This window comes from Trachurus trachurus (genome assembly GCF_905171665.1).
Source record: "Trachurus trachurus genome assembly, chromosome: 7".
Taxonomy (NCBI): domain Eukaryota; kingdom Metazoa; phylum Chordata; class Actinopteri; order Carangiformes; family Carangidae; genus Trachurus; species Trachurus trachurus.
The window spans coordinates 27,923,294-27,946,438 of NC_139901.1; the positions used below are offsets into that span (position 1 = coordinate 27,923,294).

Genomic DNA, 23,145 nt, shown 5'->3' on the forward strand with positions numbered 1-23,145 from the left:
GACGATTAATCCCGGGCTTGTAAAAAGAAGCAGAGCCCTCCTGCACTCGCTCCAGTCTCTGAGGTCGTTGAACAAATAAACTTTCTTTGGTTTTTAAATAAAGCCCTGAGCTCTTCTGGATTTAAATACACTCTGGCTCTGCTTCCCCACTGGTTTCAATACACCTCTGGGTCCGGCGTACGGAGCCGGGCTGCTGCCCATATGGTCCCCGCTGGATTAGGCTAAGAAGCCCCGGCCACATAATGGCGAGGCCCGGGGAACCATTAAAAACCCATTAATTGTGAAGTTGGAAGCTCCTTACGGCAATGATATGCTAATATTTCTTCGCAGCGGAGACGGACAGAAGAATGAGAAGCAGCCAGATGCAATAGAAAAAGAAAATGCGCCGCGAGTGAGGAGGCGGAGGGCAGCGAGAGGAAAGACAATCTGCAGACTGTTCCAGGTCACTGTAACTCCCTAACATCCACTTGTCTGCCAGACACACACTCGCATACAAACACACACATATACACAGCACAGGGTGTGAGGGAGTAGTGGAGAGTAAAGAAAAGAAAAGGGGGGAGAGAAGAGAAGAGAAGAGAGCAGCAGATAGAGAAACTGCAGCCAGCAGAAGACAAAGAGGTCAGTGTTGTGGAAAACACGGAGTCTGACATTAAAGTGATGCAGTTCAACTTACTCACTTTAGTGCCAGAAACGCATGGTTGAGAGATCCACGCACACAAGGGAGGAGAATGAAACAACAAAAACACACAAAAAGCAGAGGGATCAGACTGCAGACTGAAACGGAGAGGAGGAAATAAAAGGAAGAGAGGCAGAGAATGAAAGATACGACGGAGTATTAGCGCCACATTGACAAATAAAAAAATCACCAACTTCGAGAATAAAGTCTTAAATTTACGACTTTATTCTCACAATGTTATGACTTTTTTTCTCGTAGAAATGTGCAACTTTATTCTCATAAATTTACAACTTTATTCTCGTAATGTTATGACTTATTTTCTCGTAGAAATGTACGACTTTAATCTTGTAAATCTACGACTTTATCTCGTAATGTTATGACTTTTTTCTCGTAGGAAATGTACAACTTTGTTCTCATATATTTATGACTTTATTCTCGGAGTCTGTGTTTTTTTTTTTTTTTTTTCTCAATGTGGCCGTAGTAATCCGTCGTAGAAAGATGCCGTCTATCTGCCGTTAGAATAAAAAAATAAAAACAAGTATTTATATGTTTTGGTGGTCGTGGCCGAAGCGGAGCAGCGGCTCGTTCTTGCTTATCTCTGCATTCCTCTGTGTGGCAGGGTGGACGAGGCCAATGTTAGAAAAAGGCTAAGTCCCCACCAAGCAGATTAGGCGGAGGGAGGCAGCCAGGGGGGGTGGGGGGGGGACCTGAACACAGATTTGGGATGCATCGCCCCTAAATAAGATTTAGGCTTTTCACTGGCAATTACTCACAGTATACATTTCAATGCGTAACCCCCAGGAATGCAGCTGATGCTACCCCGGCTCTGAAAGGGGACTTTGGCTAATCTGAGACTTGCCACTGTACCGAGGGGCTTACAGTGTGTTTCCACAGCTGAACAGAGTGGCGTTAGTGTGTGTGTGTGTGTGAGTGTGTGTGTGAGAATGAGAGAGCTGAAGCTGTTGCTCACACTCCCCCTGATTTCCTTCAAAGGCGGCTGCTTGTTATTCATGAAAAAGCCACTTGGAATATAACGTGGCTGTCATTATTTCAATGTGTAGTATACATGTCACATTACAGCACAGAGGAATCAACACATCAGCATCAATAACCACCGCAGCCACAACACAGGAAGTATGTGTGTGTGTGTGTGTGAGTCCTTTCCCTTATATGTGTCTAGGATGCAGATGAAGGGAAAGGAGAGTGGACTTGTCATTTCCCCGTGGCCCCCCTCGGGAGCCAGGTGTCTCTCTTTAATGGAGGCATGTGGGAACTAACGTAGGTTAATGAGCTATGCAGGCCCCAGAGGAGATAGGCATTATAGGCTATACAAGATCCCCCTCTCATCCCTTCATCCCTCCATTTGTGTCAGACCCTGGGAGAGAAAGAGAGGAACAAAGGAGAGCGTGGTGGAAATGGAAGTAGAGGTGCAAAAGAGAGCGAGAGAGAGAGAAAGTGAAGGATAGAAAAGACACAACAAACAGAGCCAAAGAGAGACAGAGAGAGAGAGAGAGCCAGGTCTGCCAGCCTTTTAAAACAATTAAGGCCTGGATGAGATTCACGCTCAGGGTTTCTGCTGCCAAGCAAGACCCAAATGTGGCAGTAAAGGAAAAGGCTTAGCGAGAGCCAGCCTAATCAGAAACAGACTCTCTACGACAACAAACCAAACCACACTCACACAGGAAAGTCGACACTTTACATATTAGAGCTCGACAAGGAGAGAGAGAGGGAGAGAGAGAGAGAAAAAAAAAGCCTGTGGAAACATCAAATTGTAATGAGGAACAGACTCGCTGAGTAGGAGACGGATGGAGAGGAAGAGGCGGAAAGACGCAAAGGAGATGTAATGATGATGAAGGAAAGAAAGAGCTTTTAAATATAATGGGCGTGTAAGCCTCAAACCACACATGTCCCCCTTTAAAGACACTTTTCTTTAAAGACACTTTTTGTTGCATAGTTGTACCGTACGGCTTTGTCTCTCTGCTCTCAGATAGATGTGGCTTACAGTCTTTTGTTTGGCTTCGGTCTGCGGCTGCATCGCCGACTCGTACCAGCAGCTACAAACTTAGAGCGAGCATTGAGCAGCCATCTGAGCGTGGTGCGGTTCCTGTCCCAGAACGTGAAATGTGCATGCTCCGCTAAGACGAAGAGGAGGCGGAGGAGGAGGAGGAAGAAGGAAGAGGAGTGAAGTGTGACTGTGCTTTTTTTTTTTCCTTGCTGTTGAGGTTGGTTGGAAATACTTGTAACACAGAGAGGATAAAAGGAAGGAGATGGGAAGATGAGTTGAGGGAGAAATAGAGGTGAGAGGAGATAAAGTAGAGGTGCTGGTGGTGAGGAAGGGGTTGTGCCCAGGAGCAGAGAGCGTAGCCGGGGGTTTGTGGCACAGCTGATGCAGAGGCAGCTCCACATTCCCAGCCTGATCCTGTATAAAACCCTGTCTGTTACTGGAGATCTGATATGGAAATAAGAGGCCAGATGGGGGCTTCCACTAGGCCTTATAAGGGATTGTGGCTTGGCCCTGGATGGATCACGGGTGAAAAGCCATGGAGAATGAGAAACACCGGACAAAAAAAAAAGACAGAGAAGGGAACTGTAGAGAGAGAACCGGGCATTTGAGAAATAAATAAAAAAAAAAAGAGAAAAAAAGGAGACAAAGATGCTGAGGAGTGGATCCGTCAAGAAGAAGACGTGGTGAATAGTTGTCGACAGCGACGGAGGATGAGACGAAGAACGAAAGAGAAAAGAAATGGAGAATCAAACCGAGACGCCGCCTTTCTGGTGATATTCTTGTTTTTCCTCCTCCTCTGATGTGTCTCAGTGATCTCTGGTCTTTTGAAGGAGTAGAGGGGGGGGTGAGGAGGGGGGTGTAGGGGGTGGGGGGGTTCATCATCAGCTCCCAGAGAACAGAAACAATTTCCTTCTCGTCACACAATAGCAAAAAAACTCAACAATAGGACCGGGCACAACTCGATTGGTTGCGATTCATCCAGCTACCATTGTTTCAGACTTGAGTCCCAGAGGTCCACTTTACTGCAGGATTTCTGTTCTGCTGCCAGGGAGAATAAGTTCACCCCTGGAGAAGAAGAAGGAAGAGAGTGCAGATGGAGAGAAGAGAAAAACTGGCTGGGAAGAAAAAGTAGAAAAAACCAAGAAAGACGAGTGTTTACCATGCTAACAGCCCGGGCTCTGCTCATCACAAATCGTCATTTTTGTTTTTTTCCAAAGTGAAGCTTAACAACAACTGCTGGTTTATCCCTCTATTTTCTAACCCCCCCTCTTCTTCCTCCTCAATCCTCCCATTTGTTCTTGTTCTTCTTGTGTGTTTAGTGCGAGCGGCAGCGTTTCTTAGTCAAGATGTTCAGACAGTGGGAGCCAGCGACCTGCTGGGAAACCTGATCAGCCACGCTAATCTGATCAGCCGCACTTTGTTCAAGTGTGTCTTATTTAAAAAAGGACAGCACTCGCAGCGTGTTGTAACCCAAACACCGTCCTATCCGCTTTCAGCTGCGCGGATCCCGGCGAGCCGACGCAAGTCATCTGATCTGCCACACCTTCCCTTCCCTTCCCCACCCAACCACCTCCACCACCTCCACCTCCAATCTCGCTCGCAGCCTAAACACAACATACCTGCACCCAGAGTGTTCACCCGACCGCAACAATCCGGGCTTATTAGTGTGAAAACTCATGACACAAGTGTTTCTCGTTTCCTAATCAGTTGGAAGGCAAATCCCTGCACGCTGCACCCCCTCCCCAGTGTGTGTGTGTGTGTGTGGGCATGCATTTGCGTGTGATGAAACACTCTTGAAATTGAGTGAAAACACGTAGTGTCTTTTGAATGTATGATCAAGGGGAGTTTTGCACACCTCTCTCATACAAATCAATGAGTCAAATGTGCATGTGCACCACATAATAAAACATACATAAACCCCCACCTCCCCAACCCCCAAAGCTGTGTGTGCTGTGTGCATATTTGTACCTCAGAGAAACAACCTGCAGATGATGTAGACAAAACCTTTCGCCCTGTGATCACTAAAACATTGAACTGGCACGGGGCTTCTTCTTCGCCTGGTTCGTCTGTTTGTCTGTTTCTCTGCTAATTCGTGATCACACTCGGCTGATGCGGGCCAAACAACACGACACACCTCCTCCGTCCGTACGCCCCACCGAGCCGACAGCTGCTTCCAGCGGCTCCGAAGTGTGGCTGCCAAACGCACCAAAAACACTTAACGACGACTGACAGCAACACGTTATTCCCCACAGAAATGTTTTAACTGCCCTTTTTAAATGGAGGAAGGAGGAGGAAAGAGGAGGAGGAGGAGGAATGCTGATGGTCCGCCGCTGCGCTGTGATTCCATCAAATCATCGCCTCTCGCCGCGGCTAATCCAATCTGACAAAGCACACCCGTGTCACCGAGCGAGGGGACGTCTGACCCCTGCCTCTGGCCCTGACCCCTTTACCTTTAGTCAAGTTACCAGGGGCCCAGATAATGTTTTCCCAACCGCTAACCATTAGGGTTTAATGAATAACAGCGGTGGCTGAGCTGACCTGTGACTGGAGGAGGCCGTCGGCTCCTGCTCTGTTCTTTGATATCATGACCTCGTTAACGGCCTCTCGTTGCCCCGGCATGGACGTTTTTTTTTTTTTTTTTGTCCTGGTGATACAGGTGCTGTTCACAACCACACACATGCACTCACGATTTCTTTCTTACCTCCCTCGCTTCTTCACTTGTAACTCTGCCCGCCCCCTCTTTCCCATTAGACTGAATCTGTCCAGCGATCTTTCCACCCACACGCTCTGACACATCACATATTTACATGGACTATATATTCCTTCTCTATCTCTATTCAAATAACACCTGGAGTCCTTGGCTCTTACACATCTCCTTCTTTCAGTGTGTGCTATATAAAGACAATATATGGCCATGATATTGTGCTGTATGTCACTGCTCTACTGGGTGAAATTCAAGGAATAGAAGACGAGTGCTGAATGTTGTTTTTCCTGGTGAAATTACATCTATAAATACTATTTAAGGGGCTTTGTGAAGGCCTACAGTTCTTATTATAGCTAGCATTAGCATGAACTGCTGTTTATTTATGGGTCTGGAGGAGAAAAGTGCGAGTTCATCATCATCATCATGTCTCCAGCAGGGAAAATCAACCTTTTGTTCTTTATTTTCAACTGAAGTTAGCATGATAACCAGCTAGCTCCAGCATGGACAGACTGTACAATGAAAAAGAAAAGGGTGCGTCATTTCATCATTATATTATTTGGTCATACACAAATCGATCACAGTTGTTTTAACAGCTTTTTAAACTCCTGTTTTGTACTGGCTTGAACAATATAACCGGGTAATGAATTCCACCTTACAATTGCTCTAGCAAGTCTTGTGTGATACTCATGCTGAGCGACATGAGTAGTAAGTAATCCTTTATGTAATATCTTCAGAGCCTGTGTAGACTTTACATTTCTAATAAAATTCAACAAAAAATAAGAAAACCTCTGACTTAACAGTTAACTGTCTTAGTCTATCATGCATTTTTTTTTATATTTGTTCTGTAAGAGCATAAAAGCACAACATGCTGCTTTATTTTGCATGTTAACTTCAGTGGAAGAAAAGAAAAGGGGTAGAGTTTGGTGGTGAACTTGCATCGACTGGGAAGTGAACAGATGTTCATGCAGCATCAAACAGCTCCTTTAAAAGCAGCAGATCTTCAGGTCTTTAAAACACAGGAGACCGTGGAGACGCTCTGACCAGTGAACGCAGCGAACTGTACAATGTGTTACAAGCTGCACAGAGGGAACTGTCCAATCACATTAGACCGTAGGTGTCTTCACTGGACGGGTGGACTATTAAGAGAGAGTCTGGGCTGACAGCTTCGTTTGATGACAGCATGAAGGCCAAGACCTGACACACAGCTGTCAAGAGAAAGAGATGCCCCCCCATGTGTGTGTGTGTGTGTGTGTGTGTGTGTGTGCGTTAAAAGGGGCAAGAAGTGACGAGTAGGTAAAGGCTGAGTGAGCTGAGATTACGATGGCTTGAAATATTATCACATGCTATTAGCACTGTATCACTGTTCATTAGGCTGATGGCGAGCTGGAGTTACTTGACAGCCCCGCGGTAAGAGCGAAGGAGCTGGATGAAAGTGAAAGAAAGAGAGAGAGAGAGAGAGAGAGAAAGAGAGAGAAAGAAAGAAAGAAAGAAAGAAAGAAAGAAAGAAAGAAAGAGTAGATAGAAGTAAAAAGACAGTGAGGGGGTAGAAAGAAAGAAAGAAAGAAAGAAAGAAAGAAAGAAAGAAAGAAAGAAAGAAAGAGGGGGATAGAGAGAAAAAAGAAAGAAAGTAGTAAAAAAAACAGTGAGGGGGTAGAAAGAAAGAAAGAAAGAAAGAAAGAAAGAAAGAAAGAAAGAAAGAAAGAAAGAAAGAAAGAAAGAAAGAAAGAAAGAAAGAAAGAAAGAAAAAGACAGAGAGAGGGAGATAGAAAGAAAAAAGAAAGAAAGAAAGAAAGACTGTGGGCCCAGAACAAATGCGGAAAGGAAATTGGAGCGAGAGGAAAAATCAGGGAGAGGAGAGGAAATGATGAAGGCAGATTCTCCTCGATCCTTCACCGTCACAGATCCACAGCCCAGGTTACGGAGGTAAACAGGAATATCTCAAAGGGAAACAGGGCAGCTGGTGTATTTAATGTCCCGGCAAGAAGGAACAAGGCATCTTACTATAATCCCTAATTCTTACAGCCATAACATTGAGAATAAATGATAACCAGATGACTGTACAATGTCAAAACACATATATCAGAGAGAGAAGGGCCCATGGAAAAAAAAAACTCTTCCTGTAAACACTGGGCTGATCATAGAAACGCATTAAACAATGCTGTCACAGAGGCGAGCTTAACTCGGAGGGCCCTGATAACTGCTGCTGCTGTCTCGTATGAAGTGGGAGACAGAGGAGCAGTAAAAAGCTGTCTCCCTATCAGACAGAAACATTAGTTGCTGTCACACTCAGTTTGCCTTTGCACAGACAACAGTTTAGTATATCATCAAAGCCGAAACAGTTCTCATTTCTGAGATCTATTAGAGATGTGCGACTTGAAAAAGACACTTGAAACGGAAGCGCACACATTTGCAAAGTAGATGAGAGGGATGCTTGAGTAATCGAGAATCGCTACGCGTGCTATCAAACACATAAACAATGCGTGTTTTTTTTTTTTCCTTTTTTCTTTTTGTTTCATTTAATTTCACGACGGCTTCTAATGAGGACGATCATTACGCCGCATGCAAAGTAGGGGAGGAAATTCATCAAGAACTTCAAAAAGATCCAGTTTGTTGTGGGTCACTGTTGGTACTTTCTGTGCAAACTTTCTCTCACCCGCACTCCCTCTCATCCTCCCCCTCCCCCTCTCTCCTCCGTTCTCCCCCTTTTATCTAATTTTGGACCACTCTAAGATCCAGCAGTAATGAATTGGCTAATCACAGTTATCTGCCCCATTCAAGTGCTTTGTAAAGCAAATCAATAAAACCTGGCACGGGGCCAGCCATCCACTCTGACAGACGTTGCTCGCTAATCTATTTCTGTGTGTTTTTTTTGTGTGTGTGTGTGTGTGTTTTTTCCTGTCCTAAAGATGTTTACTTTCTCTTTCTATCCATCCCCCCCTCTCTCCCTCTCTCTTTACCTCTCTGTACTTTAGCAAGGTCAGTTTGGGAAGCTGCTAAACAAAAAACAAAAAGAAAGCAAACAAACCTTGCACTGGACGCCAGCTGGCAGCGGAGAGGACAAAAGTCAAGCGCTTGCGAACTTTAAGTTCATCCGACAGGGAGGAGAAATTTCCTCTTTGATTAGAGGAAGTGTTGGAAGTCACTGAAGCTCAAAGACTTGTACCTCAGGCAAGAAAGAAAAGAAGAAGGCCTACACCCGTTTCCACAGTAACAGATCAATAACAGCAACGCAACAACTGATAAGGATTTCTATGAATTTCAAATGTTCTTCCCGTGGCGCCTACAGTACATCGGCTGCGGACTTAACAGGAATATTGATAGGCCCCGACACGGCTCCCGCGCATTAACGCCTCATACACATATTTATGATTCCGTTGTGGTTTTTTTTTACTGCTTATAAAACATGCAGAAGCGAGAAACAGTCGATTTATAAGAACGGCGGCTCCTTCTTATTAAAACAAACGTGGGAATATTCACCCTCAACCAGGAAGACATGGATCTGGGGGAAGGGGGGTTATTTGATGTGGCTCCTCCAGTCCTAATGACACTTACAGCTCCCAACATCGGTGGAAAACCACACGAGCCACCATCAAAACCACCACCGCCAGGCTGCAGATGACTCCCAGGCTCCGTGTGTGTGAATGTGTGTGTGAGCTGCAGAGTAAAAGCTGAGCAAAGACACGTTTTCTTTTTCCTCCTCCAAGGCCAAACATGAGAAAATCTTCACCAGCAAGGTAAACAACAACAGCAACAACAACAATACCACCGCCGCCGTCGTCCTCGTTGGTCGCCCAGTCGATGAGAAAACTGGATTTCGACGGTTGCGCTCTCTCTTTTTCTACAGGCAGTCTCTGGTGGAAAAGTGCCTCTAATCAACAACGGGTTAATTAATCTCACTCATGAGGTTATGTCCAATTATGGGGTGCACTCAACAGGGTAATTTGTTTCTTTAAAAAAAAAAATAGAAAGAAAAGAAGAAAAAAAAAACAGAAATGCCAATAACAAATCTAATAAATAAAATCAAGCGTTTGGCAAAAATGTGATTACTGTAATAAATGAACAGAGAAGAGACATGTGTAGGATCCGACGTTTGGGTCTTTTGGGGATTTCTCTACGTCGGCTCTGGATGCACACTGCTGCACTAACCCTCCAGCTACATTAAGCCTACATGTATAAAACCCATCTGTAGTAAAACTGTACAAGTATTTGTCTCTTGTTGTTAGATAATGAAAAACGCTTCCTTCGAGACACTGGCGGAGGAAAGAGCAAGCAATTAGAGGGAGAGAATGGAGAAGGGAGACAGATAGAAGGAGAGAAAGCAACGGAGAGCTGTTTGAATGTGATTAATGAGATCACTGCAGGGTAGGCTGTGTCATTGTAATAGTGCGAGCTGGGAAGAGAGAGACAGAGAGAGAGAGAAAGAATGTGGAGAAAAAAAGAATAAGGGAGAGACTGAGACAGGATGGAGCAATGAGAGGGGAAGAGGAAGAAAAGTGAAAGAAAATGAGAGGGGACAGCGGGGTGAGTGACCGGGCTGCATTTAACTCACCGCTATGAAAAGAAAAAAGAGAGACGGAGAAAGAGACAGAGAGAGAAGAGAGAAAGAGAGTAAATCAGAGAGACTAAGAGGGGGAAGAAGCAGATATAAGGCTGCTGGGTGAATGGAGCGGCGGGGGCTCTCAGTCTTCTGCTGGCCTTTTAACAGTGAAGTGTTTAGACCAGGTCTGGCAGAGAGACCAGCTTGGACTCTTAAGGCGGACCATGAAAGACTCAGACTGCTGCTGCTGCTGCTGGGGTGGCAGACCAGGAGGAGGGGGGGTCAAGTGGAGGCCAGAAGGTTCCTAACTCAGATCCTTCTCAGTGAACAAACGAGTCATTATCGCTGTAGTAAATTAAACACCTATGGCGAATACCCACACACATCAGGAAGAAAAAAAAAAAAAAAAAGTCCCCCTTTTGTTTTTGGGAGATAAACGACAACATTTATTATAAAAAATAGCTCCTACAGATACAACAGAGGCTCCTCTGAAGCTCCTCACGGATGTTGTGTTATGCTGCGTTCAGGGCCCCGCTGGCGATCGGAGGGTATTTCCCACCACAAAGCACAAGATGAGCAGATGTTCACAGACTTCACGGTGCAGTGGGATCATATTCAACTGGTCATCCTGGGATGTCGAAGGAAGTTTGACGCAGGTTCAGATAGAGCCAAAATAAAAATAAAAACTAAATAAATAAAATAAACTGTGAGAAAGTGTTGTACTGTAAGTTGTATTGTGTTGTGGGAGGGGAGAGAAGAAAAAAAAAAGTTCCTTTACTCGCTAAAGTCGTTTCTGCAGGCTACGCTCGGCTTCCAGCTGTTGCCCGTGGGCAGACTGAGACTGCACTGCATTAGTTTAACATGATTAAAAAGATTTGCAAGGCGGGCGATCCAGCAGGGAGAGAGTCCTGGAACAGACTGGCAGATATCACTTCAGCTAAAAGCCTCCTTATGTTTCCTTGTCACTCACTCATTCACTCGCTCGCTCGCTCGCCGTCGTTACTGTAGCAGGCTGCGCCGTGTGTCGAATCGTGGTGGGTTTGAGCGAAAACAAAGACAGAGGTGTAACAAAGAGGATGCAATTATTTGTTCAGTGAGAGATTAACTGAGTCTGAAACAAAGCGATGCGTCGGTTTTACTGTAATTCGGTGAGAAATAACAATTTGCGACTGTGATGATTGGAAACAAATTCTACCTGGCGGTGACGGTGACGGTGACGGCAGCTTTTCACAATCGTGGCTCCCTTTCATGTGAGCTCAAGGTAATGCAAGTCATGCAGCTACAATGGAGATGTCTAATAAAGCCATTAAAATGATTCATTCTTTGTGTGTGTGTGTATGTGTGTGTGTTTTTGAGGTTGTTTGTTTGTGCGGAGGCTCCACTGACCGACTGCTTTTATAAAGTTCATGTTCGTCTCACACGTAACAGGACAGTGAGTGTGTGTGTGTGTGTGTGTGCGACACGTGTCTGTGCATGTGGAGCAGAGGATGCAGGTGACAGGATTCCTCCGTTCTGCTCGCAGAGTGATTTGTACCCCCGGGGATGGGGGGTGGGGAGGGGGGGAAACAGGTTTGGCTCCTGTTCAGTTGTTGCCATGGGCCTCAGCTGTTGCTAGGGACATCATCATCATCATCATCATCATCCTCAATGCTAGTTGGATCCTCCACCTGTCCTCCTCCATTAACCAGGCAGAAAAACCTCAGGTGAGTCCCAGCCTCGCGTCATACGGAGAAGAGAAGAGAAGAGCCTGGTCTCTGTTAACTCAGAGGTCTAGAGAGCGGATCCAGAATTCACCAAATTCACCAAAGTGTTCACCAACATAAAACTTATAAAATAGACAATAACTTGTAAAACAATGGGCTCTATGCACAGCTCCACTACTTGAACCTGAACTGAAGGCTGCTCTTTTATTTCCTGTCTTACATTATTGGACAAACTGATTAATCCAGGTGTGTCTGACCATTGTGACTACTCAGACACACCTGAATTAATCAGTTTGTTCAATAATGTAAGACAGGAAATAAAAAGAGCAGCCTTACGTTCAGGAATTAGTGGAGCTAGTGTGCATAGAGCCCATTAAATACAATAAAAGAAAAACTTAATGGCTCAGGATTTTCTTATAAATTATATTCTTTAAATAACTCTGAGTTCCATCTGGATTCTGGTTCCGGTCTAGAGAGCGGACCCAGAATTCACCAAATTCACCAAAGTAAAAGTGTTCCCCAACATAAAACTTATAAAATAGACAATAACTTGTAATACAGTTAAATGTATTGTGGAATAGACTAGATGAGGATATAAAAATGTGCAATAACTTAAAACAATTTAAAAGTAAGTACAAACATACACTCTTGGACAGTTATAAAGAACTGGACTGCTAATTTTACTCCTTTTATTTATAATCATGATCTTATTTCATATTAAAGCAATATGTTTTTAATCTTCTGAATTGTATGGAACTACAGATGTATGACATGAATCACAATGTAAGGGGGGGCTGAACTTGATAAGCTTTGCTTCTTTCAGCCCCTTCTCAAACTTGCACAGCATCATTGTTGTTTTGTTTCTTGTTACATAGATTGTTTGTCTTTTGATGTGCTTGTTTGAGACAAATACAAATCAAATCAAATCAAATACAACAAAAGAAAAAGGTTAACTCAAAGGCTCTGGATTTTCTTGTAGATTATATTCTTCAAATTAAAAAAGTTTCACCGCGTTTTATTAGCTTGGTGCTTTTATTTTGAAAGGCCTGTCTGCTCACCAAAACAGCCACCAAACGGCCCCAAACTATGTGAGTCCAAAAGACAGAAGAGCTTGAAGGTTGAATAACACCAAAGCAGAGTGTGGTGGACGAGTCCAGCAGGTGAGCAGCCTCTGGGCCGACGGGGGCCACAGGCTCTCAGATCACATTTCCTCTAAAGAGGAGGGGGTGGGGGGGGTGTCGTCTGAAGGACTAACTCATTATGGAGTGAACACAGCATGGCGGGGTGAGAGTGTTTGGTGGGGGGGGGGGGGTGGGGGGGGGGGGTTGTGTGTGTGTGTGTGGGGTTGACCACTTGTCCACCAGGGCCCCCGCAGGAGCAGCTGCCTCTGTTTACAAGCCTTTCAACTCCCCAACACTTTACGGCCCACGATCAGCTGCTACCTCCACACTAGAGACAGCCACACACACTCACTACAATAACCAGTTCAACAGTTTGTCCGGTTAAACACCTGAACCACCCTTTCAAGTCGCCCCCCCCACCCCTACCCTGCCATCAGCTGCCGGGGGCATCATCCAAACCAATTCCTGATTATTCATCAGGGCATGATGAGAAGATTTAATTAGGCTGAAAGTGGTGCATCATGGTCAAAAGCTTCAAGGATAAAGAGCTGGAAGACTTTTTATTTATTTATTCATAAATTGTTTCCTGCTGATACAACTCTCCTTCCATTTCCATTAGCGCTCATCACATCCACTGATAAGGACAACGAGGTGTGAAGTCCAGGTTCAAGTGCTGAGGAAATACTTACTGAGTTGTTTTAGAGGCAAATTCAGAGAGAGAGAAAAACTGCCCCCCCACGGGAACGCGCATCAGCGGTTTTGCATGAATTTCCCTCTAAAACAACTCTGTCTCGTAACGTAGCGTTATGGTAGCATAGCGTGGTGAATGTGCAGGTCACAACTTGTCCACGAGAGCATTTTGGAATTGTTGGATTGTGTATTTGATGAGTTTGATGAAGGAAACCAAGAAATCCCATGAGCCTCCGTAGCGTAGCTCTGAGCAGCTCGCGGCTCTGCTCCGCCATTCTAAAAACAGCTTGCACCGACAATTAAAGGTAGCAAACCTACTGCTATAGGGATTATGGCAATTGCCGAAATGTTGAACTATCCCTTTAAATATGACATATTCCACCTTTTTCTGGTGTTTTATTTGAAATTTCAATATTTATAAGAAGATGTATTTGTGTTTCAGGGAGTGTAACATCTTCCTCCCTCCCTCTGTTTCTCTCTGGAGCCTGGGGGAGGTGAACCAATCAGAATATGACAGACTGTTCTCTAAGAGATAAAATAAAAAATATTGCAAAAACTTCAGAAAAAGATTCAGATAAACCAAATCCTGCAAAAAAGTGGGTTGGACATGGAGGCATGGCTAAGGACGGTGACCGCTTAGTTGTGACATCACAAAGTTACATAAATCCTGACGGCTCAGTGTCTGAACAGGGACTATACTGTATATATTCCTTTAGAGCTGTCTTATAATGCTAAAAAAGACAAGGAAATTTCAGTTTAAACCCATTTAAACCTGAGTTACTCTAAAGTAAGAGAGTATGCCATCTCCCATGTCTCAATCCCCCCCCACCCCTTCCTCGCTGCTGCTGCTAAATGACCAATCCGGGACAGAAAATGTTCACTTTTATCATCTTAAACTCTGATGAACGGTGGTGGTGGTGGGGGGGGGGATCCTGAACGCACCTTGGCTGATCTCGCTCTAACCTCAGCGCTCATTCATCCACTGCTGGGACGTCTTTCAACATCCAATTTTACATGTGCATCTGTGTCCTACATCTCCATCTATATCAAAGGGAGAGCGCTCCCCACAGCCCCCCCCACCTCCCCCCTCCTCCTCCTCCTCAGCGCCATAGCTGCTGCTTTCCCACCAATCCCAGCAGTCCCTGTGTGGGATATGTCTGCGCTTAAAGCACAAAGTGAACCACACACAGCCAATTCCAATTAAATGATGCAATTCCTGGGTAATGTGTATCTAGAATAAACGGCATAGCAGATCGCCTATTCCTATAATTTGACCCACGGAGCCCTGTAGCTGTGTTTTATTTTTTTTTGGGGGGGAGGGCTGCGGGTACATAAGAGAGAGATAATGTAGATGATGGAGGCTGCTGAGTATCAATGTAAATCTGGAAGCTAGAATTTAAATAGGACATTAACTCATGAGCCGGACTACAAGGCGAGCTCACAGGGAGAAACCTTCTAACGTTCGGCTAAGTTTCTTATTTTCGGACCCCGATTAGAGCCGGCTTTTCTTTTTTTTCTAACCAGTGGCTATAGTAGAAAAAGTGCAGGAGGAGCTGGAACATTGATTGCCCCCTAGCAGCTTTCTGCTGAGGTGAAAATCTACTGCCCTCCACAATCAATCACTGCCTCTGTTGGTGCCACCCAGAAGTCCACAACCAATTTCTGAAAAGCCTCATGACACTCTGACTACACATTTAACACAGCTGTTAGATGATAGTACCTGGTTTCTGCCGCACCTTTGCATCACACAGTCAAATGTAATCACTTCACACCCTGTGCATACAACCACAGCAGGAAGAGGACGAGTGCTGCTCTCACTGTACGAGGCCCGTAACTTCAATGCTATTGTTCTCTGCAGTCCATCACTCTATATTGTATATGCAATGCATACTCTTTACCTCAGTGTCTGCTTACCCACCCCACCCCTCTTAACCCCTCTCTCTCTCAATCAATCCTCTGCAAAAGCCTGCCACTGGCAGCGATATCCGCCAACACTATCCCCTCCCCTGCTTTGCCATGCTCCAGCAAAGCCCAGGAAACAGCAGCATATACAGGAGCTGGGTCTGCAGGGAGGGAGGGAGGGAGAGGGAGGGAGGAGCGGGATTGAATGGGGAAGCGGGAGATGGAGGGCAAGAGGAGGAGGAGGAGGAGGAGGAGAGAGAGGGGGGAGATTCTTTGGGAAGGGAGCCAATCCAATTACAGGCAGCGGTGCAGCCCTGGTTTCTTTGGCGGCACTAAATTCACATTTCAACGGTCTCTTCCCTCCTCCCTCCTCTATACCTTCTCACTTCTCTTTCTATCTGGTGCTTTTTCTTACTGTTACCTCTTCCTCTTTTCTCATTTTTCTTTTCTCATCACGGCTCACGCTCTCCCTCTCCCCCCACACACACATCTGTCTCTCTCTCGGTTTTGCGTGAACGAGAGTGCAGGTATGGAGCTGTATTTCCAGCAGAGCATCAAATCTGGTCACCCTATAGCTGTGGCATACTCAGGTCTGAGGGTCTGAGCCTGCAGCACATCCCTCACCCCCTGCTCACCCCCCCACCTTGACCTCCATCTACTCGTCTCTCGCCGCTCAGTGGCAGCTTATCAGCCGCGTGCAGGGGAGCTGCAGCCATCGCTCGTCAGGTCGCCCTCTCTCTCCCCCCCCCACCCCTCCTCCCTGAGACACCTGAGGGAGTGGAGGGATAACACCCTCAGAGTCAACACATGCATATTTCAAACACAGGAAAAACACACACGCCGTTGCCGAACTCGAAAAACCGAGTTTTAACCCCTCAAAGGCTGAAACATCCTCCTCACTTCATTAGCTGTGTAATGTAACCCAACCCGGTGCGCACACAGACACACCTTCGCAGCGCACAGAGCTGCACCTCCCTCCAGTCACGCAGCATTATTGATTATTCATCACCCATTTATAAATAAAAAGTAATATTCCCCCCTTTTTCCACGCTGTTGCCGAGCGCGGCGGCAGGTTTACAGGCTAATTGTGGTCGGCTTCACTTTCACGCACGTTAAAACGGACAGTCGGCATTGCACGTTGCAGGCAAATCCCCATTGGTCCTCGTCCAACAACATACTACATGAATGCAAATTATTTCTGTCTTTTTTTACTCACAGTGGTGGCGGCTCCGTCTGATCACGTGATGTCAAACAAATGAGGTTCAGACAGAGTCCATGAAAACTCAATGATGATGATACAGTATAAAGACTAAAAATAAAAGCTTACAGAAGAGTGTTAACAGGGGTAAAAGATGGTTTCCTTTCATAATAATGGTGTCTTATGCAAATAATATTCTTGGCTACTTCACAAGAAGAGAATGATGATGATGAATCAGATGATGGGAATACTCCATACATGTGGAGGTGACATTATTATAATCATATTGTGTTGTGCTCTGGGACTCCGGTGGCTCCACTTCGCTATAGATTTATTTCTCCTGTTCTGGCGCCTGCATGGATCGTGGTACTTCCAATTCTCCCAGGTGCTCCCTTCCTTCCCCATATCGTGGTTATTCCAGCAGCAGCACGTTAGCGTTACTGTGGTTACAGTCATGCCCCATGTGAGGGGAAAGCCTATGTACACAGCAGCACGCAAGGCTATTTTGCATGGATTCTCAAACAAGAAGCAGAAGATAGCACAGAGAGAGAGAGAGAGAGAGAGAGAGAGAGACAGAGAGAGAGAGAGAGAGAGAGAGAGAGAGAGAGAGAGAGAGAGAGAGAGAGAGAGAGAAGACCGGGGAGGGCAGGCAGGCGGCGTGCAGCTCACAGACAAGAGAGTGTGGAAAGAAGCAGGAAGATAAAAACAAAAGCAACAGCAGCAACACAGTGGGGAAAACACTCTTTTTTCCCTGTCTCATCTAATGTAACCAAGTAGAAAAGGGTGCTGAATTATTAAACAGCTCAAACAGGGGGGGATTGCATGGAATGAATATTCTCTCCACGACAGGCTGATTGGTGTATTGATTTAATTATAAATAGACGGAGACCAAAAATAACCCAGGCCAACGCCATTTGTGTTTGTGCATCGCCAGGGCTGGAGATAACAAAGAACTTTCCAAAAAGAGGGATCTAAGTGGTTTTAGCGACTGTTTCCTCTGCAGCTGTGGAGCACAGAGGAGGAGGAGGAGGAGGAGGAGGAGGAGGAGGAGGCAGCATGGCTGTGTGAGCCGGTTACGGCCCCGTGATGCACTCCTGCTGTCAATCAAAAAGAGAAAAGAAAAGGAAAAAAAAAACAGCAGCCTCATGGGAGGCGGAGCCAAGTGAATACTGACAAATCCTTCAACCAGCTGTCTAAACTGTGCCTGGAAAAACCCCAATCAGCATGCAACACAAACAACTACTGTACACAGAGAGATCCATGCAAATATACCATAGAGTACACATTTAAACATCTGATACATAACGTCAGCATCGGGCGCCCGGAGCGACGTCAGCGCCAAAACAGAGCAACAGCAAAACACAAGACATTTGACTGGCCTCTGACCTCACAACATTTCTGATATGATGGTTTCACTGTGAAATCTATGATTATGAGGCAGCAGCCTGTATTCTCCAAGCGCGACCCAGAAGGTTTTAGTGCAGGACCCCGCTCCCTCCTGTCGATCTCTGTGGGCCACGGGGAAGAAAGGTGCCTATTAAAATTAATGGGCCAGTGTGGGTTATTCAACACTGCAACACTGCAGCTCCGCTTAACAAGGAACTGGTAATGACCACTACAGTACAGTGAGCCGGCCGTCGCCATTACATGTCTCAGACGTTTTGACAGCCGACATTAAATATTAAGGAGGTACGTTTCCCTCTGACCATGATCCATCTGCACGGAAATAGGACCACTTCACTGTGTCTGCGCCCCCGCGGACCAGCGGACAGCCGGCGTCACAGTGATGGAGCGAGCCGGAGGAGGAAGAGAAAGAGAAAGAAAAGGAAAAGGAAAAGGAAGTGTTGCTCACCTTCTTCAGCCGTCCGCTCTTGGTGCCGACGAAGGCGACGCAGTAGCTGTTGTAGACGTATGAGGTGACGGACGTCATGCGATCCCGGGTCTCGGTGTAGAGAGTGTGACCGGTGACGAGCTGAGAGCCTCCGAGCGGCTGGTTGATGTCCAGGCCGCAGAAGGAGTCGTCGATGGGCACCGGCTGGAGGAGGAAGAGAGAGGGGGGGAAACAAAGTCTGAGTGAATAACAGTAGCTGGGTTTCCAGTACAGGTTTCTGCAAAATAAAAGCGATATTTCAAACATTTCAAAAAAAGTCCAATTGCTACTTTACTTTATTTGTTTATTTGAATGGGACAGTGCACATTAATGGACAAAAACATGTAAATGTGCCGGATTATAGCAAGATGCTAATTTCGCAGCCGTTTCCATTGAAAGGTGTTTTTTGAGAATGACCCGTAACTCTCGTAAAGTCTAGTATCGCGATATCCCAGAAATTCTCGTTGGGAATGAGGATTTCACAGACGAACTATGGATACAAAATTTCAGGATGATCTGCGATACGTGCACGGAGCTGTGTGATGTTCTTGTACCTAAATAATAAGAGTTTCCATAGCACTTTGCTAATACACTTTTATATCAAAACGTCTGAAAAGCCATCTCATGAGAGCGTAAAAATGTTTTAGGGATATGTATGTAGGTGTTTCCATTACCATTTTTTTATTGCGATAATTAGGGTTTGCATTTCTAGAGGTAATGGAAATTAACTTATAGCAGTGGTTCCCAACCTTTTTTGGCTCATGACCCCATTTTGACATCACAAATTTCTGGCGATCACGTGACTGCACGTGAATCAAGACGCGCCAGCTCAGATATTTCTATATGCTGCATTTTATTTGAACTCGATTTATATTCAAGAAAGTGAAAGTATAGAACACAGTTGTTTAAGATTGTGTGTGGTGTTTTAGTTAAAATATTTTTTTTTCAGTAATTGTTTTCTATCAATTAGACATTTCAGGCGACCCCATTTGAATTCTAGGCGACCCCATGTGGGGTCCCGACCCCAAGGTTGAAAAAGACTGACCTATAGTGACACAAACATACAGACATAGAAAAGTGTTGTAGGACGGGGCAGGACCAAAAAAAAAAAAAAAAAACAGACTTAGAAAGTAAGACGAGCAGAACGGAGAGGCTGAGACGTGGAGCGTTATAAAAGAAGACAGGAGGAAAGATGAAGGAGAGTGTGATGGTCAAAGTTGTGCAAACAGTAGCAATGTCAGAGAGTGTCTTGAGAGGGAAATGAGGTGGGTGAGAGAGGTGAGGCAGAGAGACAGAGAGGGAGGGAGAGGGAGGTCAGAGTGAGGTGGAGGTGCATGAGTGAGTCTCCCGGCCAGACAAACGTTTGCCTTTCTGTTCCACTTGGCAGACATGTTTCAGCTCCGCCTGACTGCGCTCCACCTTGCTCTCACTGTGGCTCATTACCCTGGCCTATCATCACACCTCTGCAGGAAGACACGTACTGCATGATAACTATCTCACACACACACACACACACACACGCACACACACACACCTGCATGATGATGATGAACCCCTGAAATATGCACGTGAGCATAAAGACCCTCCTTCATTAGACCGTGATCGGCCGCCGACGCTGTAAAGTCTCACACAAGTTTGACTTCAGTGAGTGGTTTTATGTTTGTTTTTTTTGTTTTTTTAGAGGAGTATTTGGAGCGAGGGAGCGAGTGCATCTGTCCTCCAAGACAAGAGAGGAGAGCACAAGGAGAGAGGAGGGGGGGAGGAGGAGGTCTCTCTGGTGTTGAACCAGGTCAGCCGAGACAGTCTGAGTGGCGGTGGCCTCAAAGTGCCATGTGGAGTAAAAAGTGAGATGGCCCATGTATACATCCCATAATCTTCTCCACCTCTGGATAAACACATCCTTCTTTTTCTTTAACCTTCGTTCTTCGTCTCATCCGCTCTAACTCTTACATGTCAATATATCTGCTGTCTGCTGTTTGTCTTCGTCCCCGTCAGGACGATATAAACAGACTATAGGTGGAGTGACATTTCCCACGCTTGGAGGCAGATCACATCAGCTTCTCTCTGTGCACTACACACACACGCACACGCACACACACACACACACACACACACACACACACACACACACACACTGTTCGGCGTTATACACACACTTTCACGAGCAGAACAAGAAGCAATAACGCTGACAGGGAATAATCGCCTCCGCTCCTGTAGTCACACCCCCACTTTGTGGCATTTCCTTTTATTTCCTTTTGGCCCAAAATAGCACAGAGAGCTGTGAGGGTTCACCACTGCAGTGTTTCCATCAGGTGAGCTTACAGTGTGTTCTCCTTCACTGAAATGAACTGTACTTAGTTTATATATGTAGGTGTTGCTGGTTGGACACAGAGACGTTGTGGATCAGATGGAGCAGCTCCAGACTTAGAGCTTATCAATAGCTGCTGCTGGCTCAGAGGCATGCAGCTACTCCACATATGGTCTGTTGGGCTCAGGAGCATTTGGTTCTGATTATATCTAGATTGTTTAGATGATGTACACTTAGCAGACTTGGCAGCCAAGCCGAATCCCAACGGACTCTGTGCGGTTTGTTGTTTTTCTTGTCCACCTTCTCACACAACGTTTTATTTTTCCCTCCTCCTCCTCCTCTTTCTCCTCTTATCACAGATCTTACAACGAGTGCAGAACTGTGGACTTGCCACAACTCAGACTGATTTATACACAAATGACATTGACTGTCTTTAGCAGGGCGAGACTAAAAATAGGTCTACAGCCCCTGAGTGTTTAATCTTTATTGAATAAAATATAGTGAGAAAAGCGGTGGTTGTCTGTCTGCCTACATGGATGGTGACATTAAAGGAGAATTCCAGTCATTTTCTAAATAACGCTCTACAGCTCTAGGTCCCCGAGTGCAACCATAGGGAAAGACCCAAGAAAAATATGTGCAGCCAGGACCCAGCTCTCCTCCTGCTAGCTGCACAACATTGCAGTTAAACAGCAAAGAAATGGGGGCAGAACCTTCTTGGTAGACCTTACTAGTCGACTGTGGAGCTCGGGACTGTTTCCATATCAATGAAGACTGTTCGTCATCTGTATATTCTGGTTCGAATAAACACGCATGACCATCAAATTCAAAATGTTCCTCCATCTCTTCAACATCGGATCTGGACATATTCTCATTCTTCCACTTTCTGCACCGATGCAGAATGGGCATGCGCTCGACAGTCGATGAGTAAGGTCTACCAAGGAAGCCAGCATGAACAGAGCTACAGTACGTGAAAAAAACACACATGTAACACTGAGTTTATGCACAGTCAGTGTTGTGTGGTAAGGCACTGGTGGATGTTGCAAAGCATGTGTAGTGATATTTTGAGCATAATAGAAGCCAAAGTCACGGTTTTAAAGTTCTGCCCCCACTACTCCGCTGTTTAACTGCAACGTTGTGCAGCTAGCAGGAGGAGAGCTAGGTCCGGTCTGCATATATTTTTCTTGGGTCTAGAGCTGTAGAGCGTTACTTAGAAAATGACTGGAATTCTCCTTTAAAGGGATAGTTCAACATTTTTGAAAATTGGCCCATCGCCATGATCCCCCTAGTAATAGCAGTAGGTTCGTTACCTTTAATTGTTGGTCCAAGCTGCTTTTAGATCGGGGGAGAAGAATACCGAGCGGCGCAGCTACACTACGGAGGCTAATGGAATTTCTTGGTTTTGCTCATCAAACTCAGCAAATACACAACCAAAAAACTCAAAAACGCTGTGGTGGACAAGTTGTGACCTGCACATTTACCACGCTATGAGATAATAGCGGAAAGTTAAGAGAAGTGAAGCAAATACTCGGAACTACTTTCTTCAGTGAACCACTGGTCGGAGGGACACAGTGTGCGCACCTCAGCCAGTGCCGTAGTATACGGACGTATCTGCAGTAAACAGGCGCTTTTGAAATCACTCCGCCGAGCAGCCGTCTAGAGTGTAAAGTCCGACTTTGCCTCTAAAACAACTCCATCTCGCAACTTTCCGCTATTATCTCATAGCGTGGTAAATGTGCAGGCCACAACTTGTCCACCACAGCGTTTTTGAGTTTTTTGGTTGTGTATTTGCTGAGTTTGATGAGCAAAACCAAGAAATTCCATTAGCCTCCGTAGTGTAGCTGCGCCGCTCGGTATTCTTCTCCCCCGATCTAAAAGCAGCTTGGACCAACAATTAAAGGTAACGAACCTACTGCTATTACTAGGGGGATCATGGCGATGGGCCAATTTTCAAAAATGTTGAACTATCCCTTTAAAGGTTTTCAAAAAAGAAAATTGAATTTGAGCCCACTATGGGTCTTAACATTAATGTAATCACTCATCTATCAGACGATGTAGCCCAAACTTTGTGCAAAATGCTATTTGAGAAAATCCGGGGTGAACATTTTTTTTCTCTTTGGATAATGCAGGCGCACGAATTATGCGTCACATAATTCACAATTCATCAGCCGGTGATTATCAGGATCCCTCAATCAAACGTCTGAGAAAAACCAGGAGACTCGTCCGCCACCACTGACACAAAGTCTCCTCCGTCCCGTCTCCACTCTCCTCCTCCAGCTTCCCTTTGCTCTCACGAATGGGTAATTAGCTGTTGGGTTGCATGAGCAGAGAAGAAAGGCGGGATGATACTGTTGCTCAAAGAGAGAGAGAGAGCGACGACAGAGATGCTGTGGACCTCCAGACGGCAGAAGGCCGGACGGCTGGGTGATAA

The 23,145-nt window shown here is 45.6% G+C and overlaps 1 protein-coding gene across 1 annotated transcript in view; it reads right to left on the reverse strand.

The window, feature by feature from the left end:
* Positions 1 to 23,145, reverse strand: part of plxna2 (plexin A2) — a gene marked incomplete at both ends in the record, with an annotated part of 185,588 nt that overhangs the window by 157,199 nt on the left and 5,244 nt on the right. The window contains one exon of the mRNA XM_083976069.1: positions 18,392 to 18,574. Coding sequence (XP_083832195.1) covers positions 18,392 to 18,574 — 183 coding nt within the window. The remainder of the gene's footprint in view (positions 1 to 18,391; positions 18,575 to 23,145) is intronic.